Genomic DNA, 24,273 nt, shown 5'->3' with positions numbered 1-24,273 from the left:
GGAGACGATGACGAAGCAGAACTGACACCAGGTCAGTTTTTCTGGAACCAACCAAAGACGGAGGAAACGCGTCACTTCTTCGATGGTGACGTGGCAGCTTGGAAAAATACCTCTTCCCGGTTGTTGTGCTAGATAGGCTGCTCACCTCCGGTCTCCTCCATCCGCTAGACGCACCTGACCCACGAACAGATACCTCTACAAGTAAATAAACCGGGTTAGGTGTTGTATTTGCTTTTTTTTTTGGTTGTTTTTCTAAATAGGTACCGTTTGAATTAGCTGCTGACTGCTGCCAGGCATGGAGACTCTCGGCAACTCGAACAAGAAACAGAAGCTAACCAACACTGCTGAAAGCTGGGTGAGTTTTTTTTCTCTCTCCCAAGATGTGTTAATTCAACGCACCGTTTCATTATATCCGTCCACATCCACAAACAAGTTGCTTCTTCTGAGCTAACTGCCTAACAGGCTCAGTAAGCTAGTTAGCGACACTTTTGTCACACGTTAGTTGCAAGCTAAAGCTAGTCTTACGAGTAAAGCTTTGGGTAATAAAAGTAATCACGAATCAGCTGCTACCACCCCCGGTAATGAATGCAGGGGCTTTGACTGATTTGAGTTACAGCATTTCCAGGTGTGATAACATTACCTTGGTGGTACAGGCAGACTGTGCTGTGCTTCTTTGTGTAATTTCTCTGCTACATAACGCTGCAGCACAGTATTGTCATTCATCACCGTCTTCCACATTTGAACACACAATGTAATTTCAAAAAAACACAACAACCCGAAATTTTCTATTAAAGCTTCTGAATTGTTAAATAATTGCCTAAATAATCTGTCATCTGTAATCTGCAAATAATTTATAATCTGTCAAACATGTCTCAAACATCAATGCTATAAAGTTATTTTGAGCCAGAAAGAACAATCTTAACACCTTTCTTTCTAGCCAAAAGGGCAGCAGAAATTGCAACAAGTATAAAATGCCACAGTCGTGTAGAGATATTTGAAGTGGCTGAAAAGGACTGGATTGATTTGACAACCCGGGAAATGAATTGCAGCATGAATATTTCATCTTTAAAAATTTCTGATGTATTCAAGATGAAATAAGAAGTTTTGAGAGGAAATGTGGACAAAATGAAGCGAGGTGGAGGTGTGTCGCAGGTTTATCTGGTTTGAATGTCACACACTGTTGCAGCGCTGTCACAGCATGGTACTAGCAGTGTGTATCCTGTAGCTGCAGCTTAACATGTGGCAACAATAATAATGGATAAACAAGAACAGTCACCCGATGAAGGCAACAGAACCACATCATCCACGAAAAGCAGAGATGAGATTCTGAGACCACACCGTTTTTAGTAAATTAGGAAAGTTTTTGCATTGATTAATAATGTAAATCATCCTTACCTCCTGCTCTGCAGTTCAATTCAATTTTATTTATATAGCGCCAAATCACAACAAAAGTCGCCTCAAGGCGCTTCATAGATACAGAGAAAAACCCAACAATCATATGACCCCCTATGAGCAAGCACTTTGGCGACAGTAGGAAGGAAAAACTCCCTTTTAACAGGAAGAAACCTCCAGCAGAACCAGGCTCAGGGAGGGGCGGCCATCTGCTGCGACTGGTTGGGGTGAGAGAAGGAAGACAGGATAAAAGACATGCTGTGGAAGAGAGACAGAGATTAATAACAGATATGATTCAATGCAGAGAGGTCTATTAATACATAGTGAGTGAGAAAGGTGGCTGGAAAGGAAAAACTCAATGCATCATGGGAATCCCCGGCAGCCTACGTCTATTGCAGCATAACTAAGGCCTAACTATATGCTTTAGCAAAAAGGAAAGTTTTAAGCCTAATCTTGAAAGTAGAGATAGTGTCTGTCTCCCGAATCCAAACTGGAAGCTGGTTCCACACAAGAGGGGCCTGAAAACTGAAGGCTCTGCCTCCCATTCTACTTTTAAATACTCTAGGAACAACAAGTAGTTCTGCAGAGCGAGAGCGAAGTGCTCTAATAGGGTGATATGGTACTACAAGGTCATTAAGATAAGATGGGGCTTGATTATTTAAGACCTTGTATGTGAGGAGCAGGATTTTGAATTCAATTCTGGATTTAACAGGAAGCCAATGAAGGGAAGCCAAAACAGGAGAAATATGTTCTCTCTTTCTAGTCCCTGTCAGGACTCTTGCTGCAGCATTTTGGATTAGCTGAAGGCTTTTCAGTGAGTTTTTAGGACATCCTGATAATAATGAATTACAGTAGTCCAGCCTGGAAGTAATAAATGCTAGGGCTGAACGATATATCGCATTTGCGATAATATCGCGACATGATCAAGTGCAATTTTCTAACCGCAAAGGCTGCGATTATACTCTGGATATGTCCAAATTCATGGGCTGCATCCTCCTGAGGCCGCATTTGTAGACCGATTACGTCACAGCGACGCGCCGAAGGCTGTCTAAATTACTACCATATCCCAGAATTCATAGCGCGGCCCAGCCAAACTCCAGTTTCCAGCAATGGCGGCCGCTACTAAGTTTTAAAATTACTCATACTAATCTTTCTGGGTCACAAAATAAACTTTTAAAATATTTTCAGGCGAGAAAGTAGTTGTGTAAACATCAAATATCTGCTCGGTTTATCAAGATATCCCATATTTGCAAAAGTGCTTCGACGTTTTCAGAGGCGTCTGCTACCCACCAGCTCGACAGCTAGCCGGGAGCTCGAGGGTTACTGATGCGGCCGAGAACGGCACAACTCCCGGCACATCATTTTCAGATCACCGCGGAGTTTCGCTGCTCGGGTTAAACGTAATATATAAGTCACTTAGACAACCTAAAAATGTTATTGTTGGGCTTTTTTCAGTGTTTTGTTTGTTCGTGAGTAAATCGGTTTGGCTGAGATTAAAGTTATTAGATTAGATAAAATAAAACTTTATTAATCCCCCGGGTGGGTTCCTCCTTGGTTTTCACACAGCTGACTAAACGTCAAACAGAAAACTTATTAAACAGAAGTATGAGACAGTCGAGAATTTACGCCAGTGTCTGGTTATATTTTAGATAGCAAGAAGCAGACGGCCGAGTTTATTAAACTCCACCGAGACAGCGGTGACGCTAATCAGAACTAGACCGTCCAATTTCACGCCTTTAAATTTTAAAGGCGTGTTTGTGTGTGTGTTTATACAATTGCTATTATGTTTGCACTTTATGTGTAATGTTACTGACTGCAGAGATCAGTAAGATGTGTGTATTTTTTATTTATTAGTTTTATTTATTTAATATTATTTTTTAATTGAATGACTGTCTAGTAGTTCACAGATGTCGAAAAACTGAGTGTGGTAAAGCCACTGATTTTGTTTATGTATATTTCTGCAATCTGCACATTGTACTGACTTTCATTTTAATGTTTACACCAGGGTTCCTTGTCAGCACTTTATGCTCAGATGTTTGTAAGCTAAAAATAAACTATTGTGTATGTTCAAATATACTGTTGTGATTGAAGAAGTTAAATAAAAATGTCAGTCATCAATTCATGCATCACCTCATGTCATCATAACAGAGGTCTGTCTTCCAGGAAAGAACAGTTTAAAATTAATGTAATATAGTATTGGCCATACTATATGATGTATTGCTTGTCTTTGTTTAATAATACAGAAGACAAAGACCTTAAAAAATAATCGCATATCGCATCGCAATCGCAATATTGGGGCAAAAAAATCGCAATTAGATTATTTTCCATAATCGTTCAGCCCTAATAAATGCATGAACTAGTTTTTCAGCGTCGCTCTGAGACAGGATATTTCTAACTTTAGAGATGTTGCGCAAATGGAAGAAAGCAGTCTTACATATTTGTTTAATATGTGCATTGAAGGACATGTCCTGGTCAAAAATGACTCCAAGGTTCCTCACAGTGTTACTGGAGGCCAAGGTAATGCCATCCAGAGTAAGAATCTGGTTAGACACTATATTTTTAAGATTTTCAGGGCCGAGTACAATAACCTCAGTTTTATCTGAATTAAGAAGCAAAAAGTTAGCGGCCATCCAGGTCTTTATGTCTTTAAGACATTCCTGCAGTTTAACTAATTGGTGTGTGTTATCTGGCTTCATGGACAGATCGAGCTGGGTGTCATCTGCATAGCAGTGAAAATTTATGCTATGTCTTCTAATGATGTTGCCTAAGACATAATCTAAGGTCCATCCATCCATCCATTCGCTTCCGCTTATCCTTTTCAGGGTCGCGGGGGGCGCTGGAGCCTATCCCAGCTGTCATAGGGCGAGAGGCGGGGTACACCCTGGACAGGTCGCCAGTTTGTCGCAGGGCCAACACACAGGGACAGACAACCATTCACACTCACATTCATTCGCACATTCACACCTAATGGCAATTTGGATTTTCCAATTAACCTATCCCATAATCTAAGGTGTTGAAAATAATTCAAATAATAGTTTTTCTTTAAAATTTGTATTCACTCCACTGACTTTACATTAAATCTGTATTATTTCAGGGAATGCAACGGGCAACTAATGTCACCTATCAAGCTCATCATGTAAGCCGAAACAAGCGTGGGCAGGTTGTGGGCACAAGAGGAGGCTTTAGAGGATGCACTGTTTGGCTGACTGGTAGGCTGAAAGATGTTATTTGTAGAGATTTTAAGTTGGACTTAATGAAGATGTCATTGTTTTCTTAGTTTAACCCTTTGTTTTTCTTCTGTGTAAAGGTTTGTCTGGTGCAGGGAAGACCACAGTGAGCATGGCTCTGGAGGAGTACCTTGTGTGTCATGGTATCCCTTGCTACACACTTGATGGGGACAACATCCGTCAGGGGCTTAACAAAAACCTGGGGTTCAGCCCAGAGGACCGTGAAGAGAACATTAGACGTATTGCTGAAGTGGCCCGGCTTTTTGCTGATGCAGGGCTCGTCTGCATCGCCAGTTTCATCTCTCCCTACAGCAGGGTGAGTAGCTCCTCAAAGAAGGCGTTAGCTGAATGAGACAAAGAGAAGATGACAATGAGAAGTGTGCCTAGATCTCAGTGGTATTTCAGTAAATTAGGCTCTTAATTTGTCACCATCATCAGTACACCAAGCTAAGTTTTGCTCTCACTTTTTGTCTTTCCTATTTATACATAGTTTTGTATGTTATTATCATCCATCAGGATCGCCTCAATGCCAGAAAGATCCATGAGGCTGCTGGGCTACCTTTCTTTGAGGTGTTTGTGGATGCCCCACTGGACGTATGTGAGCAGAGGGATGTGAAGGGGCTTTACAAGAGAGCAAGAGCAGGGGAGATAACAGGTACAGTATGATTACTTCCAAGGAAGTTTTTTTTTTTTTTGGTTGCGTTTGCATATGTGTATTTCTGTCTGCAAACATGGGCACTGAAATATTTTGGATGAATTCAGAAAAAACTTTGTACAGATGTAGAGCTGCGTCATGTCAAGAGTCCAATAAATTTTGGTAAATTAAATTCAAATGAATTCAAGTTAAGGTCCACTTAATGATTAATTGGTAGAAAACATTTTAAAAAGACTTATAACTTAGAAACTGTGTGTCTTACAAGTGTGGCTGGTATTGTCGACATACAGAAAGTACCATATAAAGATTTAAATAATCATGTCACATTTGACCTCTGACCTCTCCTTCAAGGTCAAAATGATAATAGTATAAAGAGCTATTTATGAAAACTATGTTTCTTACTCTCATTGTTTGTATTGACAACAGACTGGCATGTAGGGAATGATATATGGGAATTGTAATTATAACATTATAATTTGCACCCAAATATCATGTCACATTTGGCCTCTGGTCTCACTTTTACATTTTACACCAGGCTTTCTTTCAAGTTGACCTCCAAAATGTATAAAATATAAAATATCATAATGTAGTATAACATCTTATTATAAGCTCAACTTATTAATGTCCAGTTATTTACAAATCATTACCTATTATCTATGATCTACACTTACATGTTTACAGTAAACATCTAGCATGCTACTCTTTACAGAGTTTTACTGCGCCACAAAATTCTTAAAGTATATTTAAAATGAACAAAGAATACATGTTTAGAAAATACAATACTGTTCCTTTAAAAGTAAGTTCTGCACCAAGCGTGAGCTTTGCGCTCACTCGTTTATCTTGTTTTTGTAGCTCACGAGGTTTATGTTAACTGAGTGATATAAATTTTTGAATTTATATATTACATTTCTGTATTTTTTACCTGCCTGTATGATTGTATGTTATGTGTATGGTTGGTGTGAAACACTTCATGCATGTACCTTTTTAGAGCTAAAATGTTGGCTCAAAATGTGCTCTCAACTATTCTTTAGGTCAGGAGGCAAGCAAGCATGCAACATATTTCAACAGTCTGACTACTGCTTGTGAAATATGTTCAATCTACCTCATTTCCTTGCTTTTGCATTTTGTTTGTACTGAAATAAGAAACGATCTGATTCAGCTTATCAGGTTAATCGATCTGTTTGACAACTAAACTATCACACAGATGTGTTTAATAGTATGAATTTTAAATTGGAGCTCTGTATTTCATATTGTGTTCATCTCAAACATATAAAAATATAAAAATAGGAAAAAATAACCTGCTGCTTAGGTGTAAATATATTTTATTTAAAAACAAAACAGAGCTCAGATTGTGCTTTTTTTTTTTTTTCTTTTTGGTAATCAGGTTTTACTGGCATTGACTCGGAGTATGAGAAGCCAGAGGCACCAGAGCTGGTGCTGAAGACCGACTCCTGCAACGTGAATGAGTGCATACAGCAGCTTGTTGACCTTCTTCAGGAGAGGGTGAGGAGAGGAAATATCTGGTGCTGATGCTATTTTTCTTCTACCAATTAGCTCCCTCATCTTTTACACCACCATCACAGGTTAAGCTGGAGCCTATAAGTTCAGACTTAATGCATTACAGTGCTGTTGTTTTTCTGTGAGCCACTAGATGGCAGGAAAGTATCACATTTGTGTGGATGTTGATGCTAATGCATCTCCACTTTGTTTCATATATATATATATATATATATATATATATATATATATATATATATATATTTATTTCCTTTACCAGCATCTTCATTATGTGTGATGTTTTGGAATAATTTCTTTATACCTATTAATTTGATATCCTGATTTTAAACTTTGCAGGATATAGTTCCTGTCGATGCTTCGTATGAAGTGAAAGAGCTGTACGTTCAAGAGAACAAACTGGATCTGGCCAAAGCTGATGCAGAGACACTTCCTGCTGTACAGATTGGGAAGGTGAATATCTCAATATCACAAAGCGTTTTAATAAGTAAAGCTAAATGATAATCGTTTTGTTATCCGAGTATCCTCTGATAGATTTACCTTTTCTCTTATGTATGTGACTGTTTAATCCTCAGGTGGACATGCAGTGGGTACAGGTGCTGGCTGAAGGCTGGGCCACTCCTCTCAATGGTTTCATGAGAGAGAGAGAGTTTTTGCAATGTCTTCATTTTGACTGCCTATTGGATGGTAAGATTATTATATATTCACAGGAAACTCATTAAACATGCGGCTGGGCATTAGGTGGAGTTTAATGCTGACACAATAATTACCTAAAACAGAAAATAGCTTTCTGTTTGAACTGAAATAGAGAAAATATCCAGTGAGTGGCAGTTCTCTCAGAAGCTGATAGGAGGGAACCAGTAATTTAAATAATTACTCATTACAACCAAAGTGTGCAGAAGAGCATCTCTGAATGTGGAAACCTGAAGCAGATGTGCTCAGAATTTTGTATAAACAACATGAAAGTGTCTACTCATCAGTTCATAATGGTGGTGGTGTTTGTAATGGTCTGAGGGATGTTTTCTTGGCACACTTTAGGTCCCTTTGTAACAACTGAGCATCATTCAAACACCACAGCCTGAATGTTGTTGCTGACCATCCTGTTATGACCAGTCAAACTGGTTTCTTGAACATGGCAGTGAGATCACTACTCAAATGTCCTCGGCAGTCACCAGATCTCAATCTAAATCTTTGGGATGAGGTGGAACAGGAAGTTTGCATCATGGATGTGCAGCCGACAAATCTGCAGCAACGGCGTGATGTTATCATGTCAACAAAATCTTTGAGGAATGTTTCCATCACCTTGTTAAATCTGTGCCACGAAGAATTAGGGCAGTTCTAAAGGCAAAGGGGATCCAAAACAGTACTAGCAAGGCGTATGTAATGAAGTGGATAGTAAATGTATTTATGCATGCTCACAATATTCATATTTTACACATATTTTAAGCATGCTGTATAAGTTTGTGTATAGATTAGAAGTTATGAGTCACTTTGCTGTTAGTCCTGAGGACTGGAATGTGGAGGACAAAGCTTGTGCATTGATCAACACTACACACAGCCATTTCCCATTGTCACCATGTTCCAGAGGTTTGACAGTTGGAGGATTGATTACACACAATTTATGCTAAAACTGGTCAGGAAGCATAGAACTGAAAGTTCTGCTAATCAAGTAGTTGACAAAACAGAAACCCCAATATATTCATTTTGTGTCTCCCTCGTTTGGACATTTGGCAGGCTTGTGTGTGCATTTTATTGGAACCATCTGTAAGCTCTACTTTGTGACAGAGGGGACCAAAGGAAGGTCCAGGGAGAGTTGGGGCTAGCAGCAGTCACAGTTACACATTTTTTTTTTAATTTATATTTTTATTTTATTTTATATTTTTTAGCTGATCTGTGAAAAACGTGCTGGTCTCAATATTTTCATCAACGTGCATGGTGAAATAAATGCTGCAAAAGACTGCGGATTAACTCATGAGTGAGAGAGGGTCTCACTCAGTGTAGAGTGTAGAGTAAGGATATTTATTCTCCAGCTTCTTAAATTGCAGCCTTGAAGATTCACTGTATTCAGTGGTTGAAACATATATTCCACATTTAGCCTGAAGCCGTACAACGTTATACTTTACAAGAATGGTCGGGATATTTTGTTGCACATTCCCAGTCTCTGGGCATTTTAACCTGCCTTTTGTGTGTTGCCTAATCTTAGTGTCTTTGGACTTTTCAAAATTTTTTAAAGCAGATACAATTTACATTTCTGGCAATTTAAAACTATTTTTAGAATTTTTGTTCCAAATTTATCAAAAACCCAAAGTAAAATCAGTCATTTACAAGGTTTCTACAACACCTGTAATTACTGAAAAACTCCCTCGGGAAACTATTAACACTGATAGCTTCATCAATAATTCAGTTGACCAGGACACACTTGAACTCCTTGACGAGAAAAATGATCTGAAATGTTTTCAGGCTATTTCAGATTGTGGATTCTTTCTTTTTCCATGAATCAGCATTTTTCACCCCATAGGTGGCGTGATCAACCTCTCTGTGCCTATCGTGCTGCCAGTGTCAACTTCAGATAAAGAGCGTTTGGATGGCGCGACAGCTATGGCCCTGGTCTACGAGGGTAGGCGAGTGGCCATCCTTCGTAATCCCGAGTTTTACGAACATCGAAAAGAAGAGCGCTGTGCTCGGCAGTGGGGAACCACCTGCAAGGACCACCCTTACATCAAGGTCAGTGCCTGTGAGGAGTGGTGCATTCAACCTTCCAGTTTTTGCTCAGTGAAGCAGGGCGGGATATTGGCAATGTCTAGAATTCATTTGAATTGTGGTGTTGTAGTGGCTGTTTATTTGGCTAACTCTGTGTTCACATGTGAAATTATGGGGCAGTTAAGAGGGTTAAACAGAGTGGATACGTATGTATATGTTGGCCCCCTCCTTTGATTTATCCACATTGACATCATGTTTTCCATTCACTTTTGTTAGGAAAATCAATACAGACATTCCTATGCTGTTGATCTCTCCAGAGAATAAGGCTGTTAAGCATCATTCGTGACTCTTATCGGGTCAGCAGTGGACAGGTTGGAGTAATTAGAGTGTGGAAAACAAATCACAACATGATCCCGAAAACATCTTATAACAGAGCCAAGTGGTTATTGATCGCCTCACGTAGACACCCGTGCTGCTGACAACATTCAGATTTGTATGTATGGTTTGCCAGACCAAATTGAAATCAGGGTGTTTGCAAAGTATGGATATCAAAGCATATTCACATGATAAATTACATATCAACAAAATAAGCAACATGGGTTTTCTCTTTGTCATCTTCAGCTTTTCATTTGTGGCCTTTCTGTTTTGGTTCTTTCTGTCTCGGCACGGGAGCTTTGCTGTGTTTGCTGCTTAGTCTGTAGAAAATTGTCTCTTTGTATCACATCAGCATCGCACAGCCCAGTCAGTAAGTCCAGGGGCTGTCTCATAAATGCCAGTGGAGACAGGTGAAACGCACCTCCAATAGCAGCCAGGATTAATTTGATTTACTTCTTGATGTTTATAGCAGTTCTCAAAATTTATTGTGGAACTTCAGTTTCTTCCATCGTCAGGCACTCAACACTGTTTCCTTGGAAGTGAAATAGTGAATGCATTTACCGTGTGTATATTACACTATTTGTAAAACTGTTGATATTTTCCAGGGCCTGTGCCAATAGACTGCACCTGTACTATTCGTGCAGGTATCCTCATATTGCACACAGTCAAAAGAAAAAAGGCTACCCCATGAAGCTTGGGTTGTCACTACCAGGTGCTTTAGCTAAGGGATGGCATCACTTTCAAGAAAAAGCAAGGGTGACCTCAGTTTGTTTTAAGAAGACATAAGCCAAATATCCATAGACAGCTAGCACTTGCTCTCCAGCAGGGGTAGCCTGAACAATGTGGGATACACACCCTGTTCACTTGACGTCCACAGTTTCTTATCTCACAGCCAAAAGTAATATCCCATCAACAAACAAAAACAGAGCTCAGATTAGCGTGCAGTCTTTTTTTTTTTTTTTTTTTTTAGCCTGTCCGTCTGGATTGAATGATAGGCTGCAAAATCTAGGCATTCTGACTGAGAGCTCTACAGTAGGCTAACCATCCTGTAAGTTTTAGTGTGTAACTATTCATATTAGAGATGAAGAGACTTTCATAATTCAATCCAGAACTATTTCACACCCCATGAACCACTCAACTATTAAATGCATACACATAACATTTAGTACATGTTTTATGAAAAAAAAAAAAGGCACAAATGCAAAGATCATTCCTTGGCTGTTCAGGCTTTTTAAACATTTTTTTTAAATGAATTCTCTCCTGCTGGGAAGATTGAATTTACAATATGGGCTAGAATGTTAGAAATGGTATAGAAGCTGAGCCTTGGCGAAACTACTGAAGACCATCTGCAGAGCTCCAGACTGTCTGTCTCAGAGTACTGTGTGATAAACATGCTGCATGTGAAAGCAAACTGCCTCCCTGGATTCGGCACTGATAGAACACAGATCCCAGCTGGCCTTTGCGCATTGCTTATGGAAAGACTGAATAGGCGGAGGAGTGGAGTTTTTCTCAGTCTGTCAGGACGCCCAGTGTAATCACTTGATCTTTTTGGTACACCCTCATATTGCAGGTGTTATAGTTGGATCCAGAGTCTCTTGCTCAGCCTTCAACTAAATGTGTTTGAGATTGTACTGCTCATTTGCCAGCTTCCACCTTTTTGCTCACCCAGCCCATCTCCAAGTAGATCGAGGAATTGTTTCCATGTGTCTCTTATCAAGCGCTGTGGGGCTCAGGTAGACGCTCTGGTGTGCTAATGTCCTGAAATGATCTGGCTTAAAGTGTCAATGGGTTGATGGAAAGCAGCAGAAATTTTTGGTGTTGGTGACACAGTTTGTTTTTAATTTCACCTTAGTAAACTTTTAAAAGTGGCTGTTTTGTGGATTAGTGCAGTCTGCTTATTGGCAAAGGTTTAAGTCAAAATTAATAGTCTTTGTGGTGTCTAGTGATTTTGCACTCTTGGGTCAGACTTACTTTTAACCTCTGGCTTAACAGCTCTCTTAATATCGCCCCACTATTGGCAGTTTTCTTTTTTTTAATTTTCAAAGATTTCCTTCTTTCACTTTATTCATAATGGAGTCTGGCATGGTAATGTGTTTTAAGATGTATTAGAAGCTGCAGGCTTCATGAATTGATGCCGTGACTCCTTAGTGTCAACACCTGATGTCTCATTTCTGGATTTAGGCACATGCCACATGCTCTGTGTTTCCCGAACCGTCGTTCTTTATCCACTTTAACTTATCATGTGTTCAGCCTGCTCTAATTAAGCTCTCACTCATTAGAATGTATGTATGTATACACGAGTGAATGTTTAACTCCCAACACCAGAACCAATCTGTCAGCACACTCCTTCATTCATGACTACGACGTTCTGATCCAGGCTCTTTTCTGCTCCACGGAACATGTTGTTAATCCACACGCTTCCTGTTTGCCTGTCTGTCACTCAGACATGAAATCCACGGCACTGGAAGCTATGGTGTGGTTTATTTGGCTAGGGCCCCCTTTTACAAATGAAGTCATAGAGAAATTATAATGGGTAAACATCGCAGATTTAGACCTCCTGCTTTCATACAGCCTTGTAGACGTTTTGTTTTCTGTTGACTTATGTTGGCAAAATCTGTGGTGATTTGCCTATCCTATTGTTCAGTGCTATCAGTGCTGTAAAGCGTATGTCGTGACTTTTATCGGGTGAGCAGCAGACAAGCTGGAGCACTTGAGGGCAGGTGGTTATTGATCGCATCACGTAGACACTCCTGTGCTGACAAGATTCAGATTTCTATATATAGCTTGCCAGCTCAAACTGGAATCAGTGTGTTTGTAAAGTATGGATATCAAAGCGTACTCAGATGATAAATTACATGTCAACAAAATAATGACAGACAGGTTTTTTTTTTGTCCACTTATTGTTTTCATTTTTATTTTTGGTCTTATTTCAGTTCACAGTCTAAATGCTGGAGCTGTGCTGCGTTTGCTGCTTGGTCTGAAATTTGTCACTTTGTATCACATTAACAATGTGCAGGCCAGTGCTTTCAGTAACTCTAGCTACAGTCTCAAAAGTGCCACAGGAAGCAGGTGGAAGATATTGCCTGAAACAATAGCAGCCTTTGCCTGGATCCTTCCTGAGCACTTTGGTGACATTGTTGGATGAATCTCACGAGGGGAAAATTTCTCTGCGCTGTGGTCATGAGCTCATCCCCAGGTTTCGTTGCGGAATGCAATCTGATTTTGTCTGTTATTGAAATTAACAAATGCTGAGGGGAAAGCACAGCAGAGTTTTGTTGGCTGTTTAACAACTCACCAAGACTTTGATTTATTTCATTTTGTCCTTTTGCAACTGGGTAATAACTGAGGGGTTTATTTGAATTCACCCTGGAGTGGTTCCAACAGAGTGAGACTTTTAAAGAGCGGTGTCTTAAATCTGGTTCATGTTTGTGTTGCGTTCACCGTCACGATCACTGTGGCTCCTATTTCAGATGGTGATGGAAAGCGGGGACTGGCTGGTCGGTGGTGACCTGCAGGTTCTGGACAAGATCTGTTGGAATGACGGTCTCGACCAATACCGACTGACACCCACTGAGCTCAAACAGAAGTTCAAAGAAATGAATGCAGGTATTGGAACAATATCTGTTTGTTTATTTTCTGTCAGAGCTAAATTAACCCAGTGATGACATTCTGAACCAGGGAGAGTGATGGTAATGCCCCAGTATTTATAAACAGCTACCTTCCTTCTCTTTTAAAACAAGAGGAAAACTTTAAGCAGTCTGGTGCCTTCAGTCCACTCACTTGTTTGTTTATTTGGTAAATAAATAACAGCATCACAGTAGGAAGGTCCCAAGAGAAAAGACTACAGTGTTATTCAACACTTCATCAGTAATACACAGACTGTATGTGGTTCATGTGCATGAAGCAGCTAGATGATTTCTGTGTGTAGATGATTTTCTTTTGTTTGCTTTGCTTTTGCTTTGCAGATGTGTTTGGTTGCCGTTTGACAAACTTGTTTCCTCCTTTTTCTCTGTCTAGATGCTGTATTTGCCTTTCAGCTGCGTAACCCTGTCCACAACGGGCATGCTCTCCTGATGCAGGACACCCACAAGCGTCTGATCGAGCGAGGCTACCGTCGGCCTGTTCTGCTGCTCCACCCACTAGGAGGTTGGACCAAAGATGATGACGTGCCACTGCCTTGGAGAATGAAGCAGCATGCTGCTGTGCTGGAGGAGGGCGTTCTGAATCCAGAATCTACCATTGTTGCCATTTTTCCCTCACCCATGATGTATGCAGGGCCAACTGAGGTAATGATTATCAAGAATGTTTGAGGTTTCTTCAAACAAGGCATCAGGTTCGCTTCAAACGTGATAGAGAACAAAAGCGTGGCTGCAGCTCTGAATAATAACAACAGGCAGAAAAGGAAGTGGGCTGTCGCATGATTTCTTTGCAAATTTCTGAGAGTGAAAAATGGCAGGAAAGGAAATTTACAGTTGTCTTGAGGCGCTCTGTTTAACGTTTTCATGCCATACACAAACCTCTGTGTGTGACTGATTGTAGCTGAGAATCTTTTAATCACTCATTTATGATAATCAGAAAGATATGTTACAAATTATTGAGAGCAGATTGCAGGATGGTGGATCTCAGCCTGCGAATTTAATCAGTTTCTAATTCTGAAAGGGAGATTTTTGAAAACTATGCACGGTCGCAACCTGAGTATAGTTTTTCTGACTTGGTTTTCCACAGAGATGTAGAACCTCCTCTTCATTAATACAATTTTCAAAGTATTCTTTAGCCCATTAAAGGCTTGCTGTTACCTCAGTCTTATCTAAAAATCATGTAGAACATGTAGAAACCTAATGGCAGTAGTAATAGTAATTTTCAAGGCAAAAAGTCCAGTTTCTGATGTTATTGATAATGAAAAACAGCAACAGCGTAGGAGAAAAGCAACAACCAAAGTTAATGTGACCGTGTGCAATAAACGTGCAGTTCCATCACCTTTGAAATGGTTGCTTTGAAGACAAGGACCAGGTTTGTGATCACTTGCAGTCAGTTGCTGCCTTCAAAGTAACTGTGGTGCATCAAGGCAGCAATAAAATGTGTTGCACTCAGTCTGCTTTCAGTGCAGTGAGTTAGGGAATGGGGTCAAGTTGGCAATTACATGCAATCTGTTTGTGATAATAATATACCAATTAAGCATGATAAATCAGTGAAAACAACCAATTGTTGCTGTCTACATACACAGACATTTGATACGTTCAGAGTCAATCCAGAACCTCACAGTTCTGAAATGATAATTTAGAAATTCCTCCAAATGGTGCTCTGCAGCATTGCTTTTGTATGAGAATATAATCAAAATCTGCAGCTAGTTGAGTTGAGCACCCGAGAGCAAAGAGAGTCGAGTTGTGCTTATTGGTGTAAACCAGGGGTCGGCAACCTTTAGTCCTTATAGTGCGGCTCCGCGTGGTTTGGGAAAATAAATTAGAAGTATTTAGCTGAAGTGTATTTTATTTTATTTATGTTCTTTTTTAACTTGTAGTTCTAAATTGGAAGATTATTGTGATATTGAAATATAAAAATAAAATCATATTCTATTATTTTTTTCATTGGTTGAAATAAGCGTCACACTCGCGGAAGCCAGCATACCTGCCGAAACACCGTGCATTTATCGAGACTTTCAACCCCAGGTAGGCCAATTATGGATCTTTGGATCTACATTATGTCAGCAGCTCTTCTCCACCGTGAACTATGTTAAAGACAAACACCGCTCACGCCTCACAGATGACAGCTTACAGTCCTGCGTAAAGATGAAAGTGACTTGTACAGCCCCGATTTGCAGACGCTGTGCGCAGAGGTTCAGGAGCAGAAGTCCCATTGTAAACATATCACGGCAGACCCGACGATGTTTCCATGAACACGCTTTTCAGCATCTCTTTATTGACCACTTTTCACACACGGTTGCTGTACACATACAGCCGGCTGTAGCTTTTCAGCTCACAGCCCGACACACACCAACACAACAGCATAGAGAGCACAGACATTAAGGCGGCGAGGCCTGATTGCAGGTGCCGCTCAGGTGCGTCGCCTCCCCTGCAGCGGCGCTGCAGACCACGCCACGCCACACACATTAACCAGGTAAAATACATATTTAGGCAGAATTTTGCAAATATCTATTTTTCATCTTTTAGCAGCATAGTCCTTTTTTTCCAATTATTTTTTAAAAGTCAGGTCAAGGCTCCAAAAGCCCAAAGGCGATATAAGGGTGGCGGCTCACAACACTTTTTGTTTGCTACATGGATCATTTTAGTTCAGCTGGGTGTCTTTCCTTTTGCTATATTTCATTAAGAGTTCAAAATGTGTCAATTACATAAATAAAATGTAACTTTCTCTGTAGCACTTCAAGGATTTCATAAGCAACACACCTTAGTTGTTCACACAAAGCATAAAAGTAAAAAACAGTATATACAGTGTTACTTTCTGACATCTAAAATGAAGATATTTGCGGCTCCCAGTGTTTTCTTTTGCGTGGAAACCGGGTCTTGGGGTGTTAAAGGTTGCTGACCCCTGGTGTAGACTGACTCGGATTGAAATGTGTTGGCAGTCTGTCTGCATTTATAAATGCAGATATTTGCAAACCTTCATCAGCCTGCATGAGAGTGAATGCAGTCAGTCTCTGTCAGATTGAGACCATTTGGAGACATGTTGCAGTCCTCCAACCAGTCGTCCCGCACCTTGCGATGGAGGATTGTGGTTGCCAGAATCACCTGGCAACCAACAGTTTTTCCTAGTTGCAGAAAGGTTGTTGTGCTATTTTGACTCTAGTGTGATTGAGCTATTAACAGTGTCATTGTTGCTGCTTTCATTACCCAGATTGCTGTGTTTTAGTACAGTCTTGCACACATAAAGACATATTGTGTGTCTTTATAAATCCCACACAAGTGGAGCAGTGTTAGTTTCACAGCTATAGCATTTTCTTTGTTCTCTCTGTCAGGTTCAGTGGCATTGCAGAGCACGAATGGTGGCCGGGGCCAATTTCTACATTGTTGGTCGTGACCCTGCAGGCATGCCTCACCCTGCCACAGGAAAGGACCTGTACGAGCCCACTCACGGAGCCAAGGTGCTCACCATGGCTCCGGGCCTCATCACCCTCGAAATTGTTCCATTTAAGGTTGCTGCTTACAACAAGGTCAAAAGGGCAATGGATTTTTATGATCCAAAAAAGTGAGTACTTTTGTTGAAGCTTTTTCATTTAAGAAAAAACTTTTCCATTTTGTTTCCTTTGTTTTAAATCAATTTATTACAGAGATGGTTCACAGGCAGCGCTCACTCACATTAAATTACATTTGTAGATTTTGTCCAGAGTAATACTTCACATTTAGGTCAATTAGAGTGAGCAGCCTAAACAGAAATTATATTCCTTAAATTAATTACTCATTAGGTCTGTCTTGTATGCAGAAAAAAAAAATCCTCATTTTTCTTTCTTGCTTTCTTCTTCTCTCTGTGCCCTAAAAAGCTGAGCCAAGAATAACAGCAATTGTTTTTCATTCGTATACAGTTAAAAGCTTTTGTGCAACACTACGGGCTTTGATGTTGCTCAAAATTACAGAGACCTGCCATTAATTACAGTCTGTATATGGACACTGCACGTTGTGACTAACAACAATCATGCAATTTATTTGGCTTTCCTGCAGTCTGATGCAGCCTGTTCCATCAGGTTGTGCAACTTGGGTTGTGTTCAGCCAGCAGCGTTAAAACTAAATATTGCAGCACTAATCAAAAGATTGCCTTTGTTTTCCATGATGCATGTTTATGATGTAAAGTCCAAAGTGAAGTGCCGATCAGGCACATCTAGTTCTTCTTCGAAGTACGCTGCCTCCTTGAAATAGTTTGTTTTAAAATGTTATCAGCAGATTTCGTTAAGCAATCGTTGGCTTTGAAGTGACACCACTGGCTTGGTGCTCTGCATGTGAAACATTTACTTGACAGAAAATTTCTGTTGTCTGATTATATAAATAGAATGTGAGGTTTTGTGTTAAAATGGAATGTGTGCTTGAATTATTTTAAGCATCTGACAGTTTATATTATAACCTAAACAGAAAAAAACCAAAGGGAAAAAAATAACTTGCCACATATTGTTAAATGAACATGTATGGAAACAATTCCGTACGCATCATAGCGTGTCAAAGTTTGCTGCAGACTTTGACGCTGTCTGCAGAAAAATTGCACTTTCTGTAATGTGGAACTTTTACTTTGAAGGAACTGTTTGTATTGCACTTTCTGCTCAGTGAGTAGCTGGTGGGTGTTTGCAGAAACGTGTGCATCTTCCATGCAAACTATGTGGTACTGCAGCAAACTGTTAGCGAGCAGTGCAAGGACAAGGAGGTTTTTGGAGTAGCACTGTGTATTTGTTTACACAGTGCATTTTTACCTGATGACTGTCAGGAACCTCCAGCAACCATACTGCTGACTGTTCTCTGAAGCCTCGAGCAAACGGGCTTTATTTTATTTTATTTTTTCAAAATATTACCTCATATTTTATATTTTGTCCATTTTTATATTAATGCTAATGCCAGACATTCAACACAACTCAGCTTCTAAAATCTGCAGTCATCACTCAGTTAGATTTATGATCTTCTACTCTTTCAAGCACGGTGCCCTTGCCACATTTTAGGTTTAATATGGGCGCTCATTTTAATCACAACACCCCTCAGTCTTTCTCTGAAGCACAATGGCTCAGACCACGGAAGGCTGTTTCTAATTTGACACTGTATAATTAACTTGTTCTCTGAAGAATTTGCCTGGAGCTCTTTTACCTTACTTTCACTGTTTCTTAATGTTTCAGAGCCTCAAGATGTGCGCTTTCATGTGATAACAATTTAGCGTTTTAAATAGCACAACTTTGACCCTCTCTGAATGTGAGCCCACTTCAGATAAGTGTGAATGTCTGCTAACAAGATGTTTAAAGTCTTGATTATCCCTCAGAGTAATTTATAAATGAGGATAGCCTGGGCTACACTTAGCACTGGTCTAAGCACTGGTCTAAGATGGTCTTTGGCTGACTGCTTCACACAGCGCTGTTCAGAACTTTTCATGTGACCTCAAATGTGCAGCGAGAAACCATCAATCATAAAAATATAAAGGAGAGGATCTCAGAACGTGTGAAAGATACTTAAAAAAACGTTTGGAGAGGAGAATTCAGTCTCAATATTAGAAAGCATTTCCTTCGTGCAGACAGTGAGTCTGACAGTTTGATTGTATTGTGTGTTACCCAAAAGTGGTGATGCTTATTTTATATTATCCATCCATTTTCTTAACCGCTCGTCCAATTCAGGGTCCTGAGGGGACTCGAGCTTATCCCAACTGTGATCGGGCAAAAGAAGGGCTACACCCTGGACTGGCTGTCAGTCTGTCAGTGTTCATACCTACAGCCAATTTAGAGTCACCCTAACATGCATAACAGTCTTTGGACTGAAATACGGGAATGCTTAAGCAGGCTCTGGATTCCAGGACCAAAGACTATTTTTCTTTAATTGTAATAATTTAAATCTGTATTAGAATCAGTCAAGGTTGCATTAAACCGTAAAAGTTTAATAACTGTCATTTTAAGGTGCCACAAATCATGGTTATTGTAGTTAATTGAAACTAAAACTAGGAGAGAAAAAAAATCATTTTAGCTAACTAAAAGAAAAAGAAAAACTTGACTACTGAAAAAGATTAAAAATGATTTTGTGAACTTGGAAGACTCCAATAAAATTATTGAGGTAAAACGGTTAGTTTTTATGTACATCTTGCCTCTGACATATAACCTGCAACAATAACTATTTAAAAAAAAAACTAAAACTAGTGCTGAAACTAATGAAAACAACACTAAAACCAAACTTTTTCTAAAGAATAAAAACTGAACTGCAACAGTAAAATGCACTCTGGAAACTTGACTGAATTAAAAAGATAGAAGTCAAAACGAAATAAAAAAAAATGTTTAAACTAATAACAAAATCATAATATAAACCATAAAACGTTTTCTTGACAGTGTTGTTTTAAAAAAAACTAAACCTTTTGCTCTTGAATGGGAAGAACAAACCAACAAAAGGGTTTCTGAATTAAGTCCGCCAGCCGACTGGGATCTTTCTGTGTGGGTTCTCTCAGGATACTCCATTTTCCTCTAAAAGTCCAAAACATGCAAGTTAGGTTAACACCCAGACTTCCTTATATATCCAGCTTACTGACATACCTGTTTATTTAGGCTTTTTGCAGGTTTTATGCAGTGCTTCCCTTCAAGGCGGTCTCAGGGGAAACACTGTTAATACTGTTCATGTAGCATCTAGCTCTAGAACCTCAGTAAGCACAGTTTGCCCTGCAACAGTGGGAAATGCATTTGAGGTCTGTGAGTTCACTCAGAAGATGCTTCAATTAAAATCAAATCATTGAAGAATGTTGCATGATCACAAATACAGGGTCTATCAAATCTGATTATAAAATACAAAATGTTTCCCCTGCGAACGCACGGCATTTGTCCATACACTAGTCAAGAGAGGTCCCACCAGTTCCTCCTGGTTTCAGCTGTTTTTATTCATTCTCTCTGCTCTCATATGGAGCTTTTTCACTGTAGAAAACCACTGTTTTCACTGTAACTGGCTTAACTGCAAATATCAGATCGTCTAGCCGATGAACACAATGGGCCAGGCGGACACAAATATGACTCCAAATAAAAGCCAGCGTTTCTCAGTTACTGCTGTTATCAAGCAGCTGCGATTATATGTTGGTATTTTCTGCAAAGCTTCCCCAACATAGCTGCCTTTTTCCAGTTTAAACCCAGGATTAAAGAAATGCAGATTCTCTCACTTCGTCATGGTTTGCAGCAACAGCTATCGTGAGGCAGATAGCAGCACAACACAGGCGCATAAATCACAGCGCAACATGTTGACAGTCAGCTGCACTGGCCTCCTTTTCCAGCCACCACTGCTATGGCATGCTGGTGCTTGCCGGATCGTGTGACATTATCTCTCCTGCCACAGAGTGATTTTGCAGGAATGTCATGCTGTGAGAAATGGTCAGCATATGAAATGTCATTCATAAATATATTCTCATATGCAAACAATCATCATGTCAAATTTCACAGGGTGGGATGTGTCACAAGAGAGTGTCATAAAAGCTTCATTTTTGGTTTGCAGAAATGTTAACTGGCCTGCTCCTTGATCCAACTGATTGTAAAAGAGCAGCTGGCTCTGTTGGGCGTGCCGTTGATCGGCATCTTTTCACTGATTGAAGTAGATCTGTTATTCAAAGCTCCCCTGCTTTTTGTGTGTGTCTCTCTCACACTCTCTGTCTTTTTGTTTTTAATTACAGCCATCAAGATTACGATTTCATCTCAGGCACACGCATGCGTAAAATGGCTCGCGAGGGAGAGAACCCTCCCGACGGCTTCATGGCGCCCAAAGCCTGGGCCGTGTTGAAAGAGTACTACAAGTCACTGGAGAAGGCCTAAAGGTCAGGTCTCAGCTGGGGGGAGGAAAAACGTGACAAAAAACATGGGAACACAGTGGTGGTTTCTACTGAGGTTTGGGACCACTCACTCATTTCTATCACAAACTTCACTCACTCTGGCTTCTGTCATGGTTTTAGTCTTATCTGTGTTTTAGCTGTATGTGCTTTATTTAACTAAACCTCTCCTCTGACTATGAAATGTAGAAGCACAGGTCAGTATACTAAGAAGATATTCTTTACTAACATGACAACTGTAAGTTCTGATCAGTGGTTAAGAGTGTTGTTTTTAAACATCCAAATGATGATGAAGAGTCACTGTTGACCAGTACTCAAATATTCAGGAGAAGTTGTTACAATTTGTCCTAGTATTTAAAATGTTACTCAACTCACTAGAGTCGACTTAACGCTGTTCCTTCTTTACTGTATGCATACACGCAGGTGTGGTAGTGGCTCAAATGTTACTGTACACAAGTGTTTAAAGTAAAAATTGAGTGCCTTGGTCCTCAAAGTCAGTTCACATGTTCACATTGAAGTTGGACACCTGCCTCTTCTATCACTGGTTGTATTTTTACATTGAAATGGTCCAGTATGTCAAGAAAATTGTGAAAAACAGATCAGCGGTTATGTTTTTTTTGTTTGTTTGTTTTTACCGTATAGTGCAGTCTTTCTTAAACTTGTAGAAAAACGTATCACTCCATTTTAATTTTGCTTTTTTGTGTGTTGTGTTTGTAGCGTTGCTGCTTTGAGATCTATTTACTTTTTTTCTCCCATGTCATGTATTGCTAATATTTTATTGTGCTTTACCATGGGATCAGATTTGTAATCTTTCCTTGTCCAATAAATCATTTTTAGCCAAAAGAACAATTTGTGTACCTTTTTCTTTCTCTAAACTTAAGTTGTTAGATACATTAAGGAACACGTCTTAAGGCACACCAAAGAGATTTATATACATAAAATATTCTCAAAGATTTCTTCTTCTTTTTTTTTTTTTAATTGACAGCTAGGAATTTGGTTTATTCTAGAAATTAACTGTTATCTCACGGTGGCTGTTTATATTTTGGCAGCTAAATGCGTTCACTTGCTTTCAATCGACTCGGTCATCTGAATGAACAATGAACTCTGGAGATTTACATTTCTCTGCCTTAGTGAGCATTGTCTGCTGGAACGTCAGTTCACCCCCCAGTTGGTCATTATGTATATTGAGCTGTATATTGAATAAGACAGACCTTCTAGTGACCCCAATCAAACTTAAACACACTTCCACGCTGTATACAATGATCTGCAGCTGGCTCCCAGATGCAGTGAAAGTGGAACCTGCAGGGTTAAGTCCAGACCTGGGAAGAGTAGATCTGTCAGAGAGACCCTGGATATTTCATCTAACCCAGCTCCAAGATGTAATGAAGAGACCTGTCAGCAGCAAATTTTTCCACCTTTCACCAGATCTTGTTTAATCTCAAATGGTAATCAAGCTGGGACTTTGGGGCAACTTCAAAAGCAGAGCTATTTTTTCACACGGAAAATGATCAAATGATTTTTTTCCCCCCTCTCTTAAGGAGATTGGCTTATGATTTCTGTTGTCCTTTTAACTGTCTGGAGAGGATCAGTGCTCTCTGGGTGATGCAGGTGTCTGTTACTGTGTGTATCTATAACCTCTTGATGTTATCTCAGTTGTAGCATGCTCAGTGTATTTTACTTCTGGGTCCATTTTCACCTTGCTTGCACCATAATCAGATCTTGCTTTGAAATTTTTCACCCTTTTGAAGGTGTGTTACTACATGGCAAACTGTCAGAGTGACTTGCTGTTCGTATGACTTGAAGGACTATTGTACAACTTTTTTTTTTTTTTTTTAAACCACACATTTAGTGTCATCTTCAAAGGAGGTGTAGATTTTGCAATATGTACACTTATGTTTAATGTGCTAAAGCATACTTTAATATATTCTTTTGAATCGAGGTAAGCATTTTCACTGCTGTGTAAATATGAAATATGTTTGCAGTGTAGTGATCATGTATGGTTGTATCATTTCAGCAGTTTTTAATATGCCAAAACTATTTTACATGTATAAAGGTTCACAACACTAAATGTTCTTAAATTACTGCTGAAAAAACTGAGAACAACACATACAAAACATTAAAAACTCAAATGAGGAAGCACTATCAATGACCAAAAAGCACCAATGAAAAATGTTAAACAAATACATGAAATATGGAAGCACAATGTATAAATTAAACAATGTTTTAAAAAAACAAAAAAGCACAATAAAAGCAGAATAAAGGATAAAAAACAAACCAAGATAAAAGGTGTGAGCAGAAGTAAAAGGGGGAAATCATTTAAAATAAAAGCTGTTTCAAAGATGTGGGTCTTTGGTTTGGCTTTAGTCTGCTGTCCTTAGGTGCACAGACGTGGGCCACAATCATGGATAGTTGTCTCACCGTAAGTTTTAGTTCTGCCTTTTGGGACCTGGGGTTTCTAATAAGCTCATAATTAAAAAGCAGTTCCGATAAATAGTCAGGATTAAAACCATTAAGAGCCTTAAAAACCGGTATAAGAATCTTAAAATCTATTCCGACAGGAAACCAGTGCAGAGACTCTAAAGCTGGTATTACATGTGCTCTCTTTATGGCCTTGGTCAGAACCCATGCAGCTGACTATTGGGGTAGCTGGCGTCGAATCAATCCTAAGGAAATAAAAATGTGTAACAATGTCTCTGCATTGGCTCAAGAGAGAAACTGTTGTACTCTGGCAATATTCTCCCAGTGATTAAAATTCAGACTTAGCTGCATGTTTGATGTATTGCTTAGAACTAAGATCTGGGACAAAGATGACAACTGAATTGTTTCTACTGTTTTGGAGGGAATCAGTACCAGTAAGTGCAAATGTCCTGATAGTTTCTCTCATGATGTGAATCTCCAGTTTCACCACGTCCCAAAGGTGCTCTGCTGCAT

The 24,273-nt window shown here is 39.6% G+C and overlaps 1 protein-coding gene across 2 annotated transcripts; it reads left to right on the top strand.

The window, feature by feature from the left end:
- The first annotated feature begins 112 nt into the window (after nucleotides 1–112).
- papss1 (3'-phosphoadenosine 5'-phosphosulfate synthase 1) lies at nucleotides 113–22,191 on the top strand. Of its 2 annotated transcripts, none has more exons than XM_082535973.1 (12): nucleotides 113–355; nucleotides 4,487–4,601; nucleotides 4,700–4,935; nucleotides 5,136–5,274; nucleotides 6,659–6,777; nucleotides 7,129–7,242; nucleotides 7,365–7,476; nucleotides 9,308–9,513; nucleotides 13,335–13,470; nucleotides 13,882–14,150; nucleotides 16,835–17,064; nucleotides 21,190–22,191. In XM_082535973.1, exons 1-12 carry the CDS (start codon nucleotides 296–298, stop codon nucleotides 21,326–21,328), a joined length of 1,875 nt encoding a protein of 624 aa, XP_082392099.1. In that variant the 5' UTR covers nucleotides 113–295; the 3' UTR covers nucleotides 21,329–22,191. The 2 variants fall into 2 exon arrangements, with proteins under 2 accessions (XP_082392099.1, XP_082392100.1); XM_082535974.1 differs by lacking the exon at nucleotides 113–355 and adding an exon at nucleotides 4,214–4,402.
- Nucleotides 22,192–24,273: the final 2,082 nt, after the last annotated feature.

Source organism: Aulonocara stuartgranti (genome assembly GCF_965226115.1).
Source record: "Aulonocara stuartgranti genome assembly, chromosome: 6".
NCBI classification, from domain to species: domain Eukaryota; kingdom Metazoa; phylum Chordata; class Actinopteri; order Cichliformes; family Cichlidae; genus Aulonocara; species Aulonocara stuartgranti.
Note: the sequence above shows the minus strand (reverse complement) of the source record. Positions and strands in the feature narration are given on the sequence as shown.

What these genes read in the sequence shown, in the direction of transcription:
- papss1 (XM_082535973.1), top strand. Translation starts at nt 296, where the DNA reads ATGGAGACTCTCGGCAACTCGAACAAGAAACAGAAGCTAACCAACACT. An exon ending in CCAACACTGCTGAAAGCTGG is followed by an intron (nt 356 to 4,486) that starts GTGAGTTTTTTT and finishes GTATTATTTCAG; the next exon opens with GGAATGCAACGGGCAACTAA. An exon ending in TTTTGACTGCCTATTGGATG is followed by an intron (nt 7,477 to 9,307) that starts GTAAGATTATTA and finishes TTCACCCCATAG; the next exon opens with GTGGCGTGATCAACCTCTCT.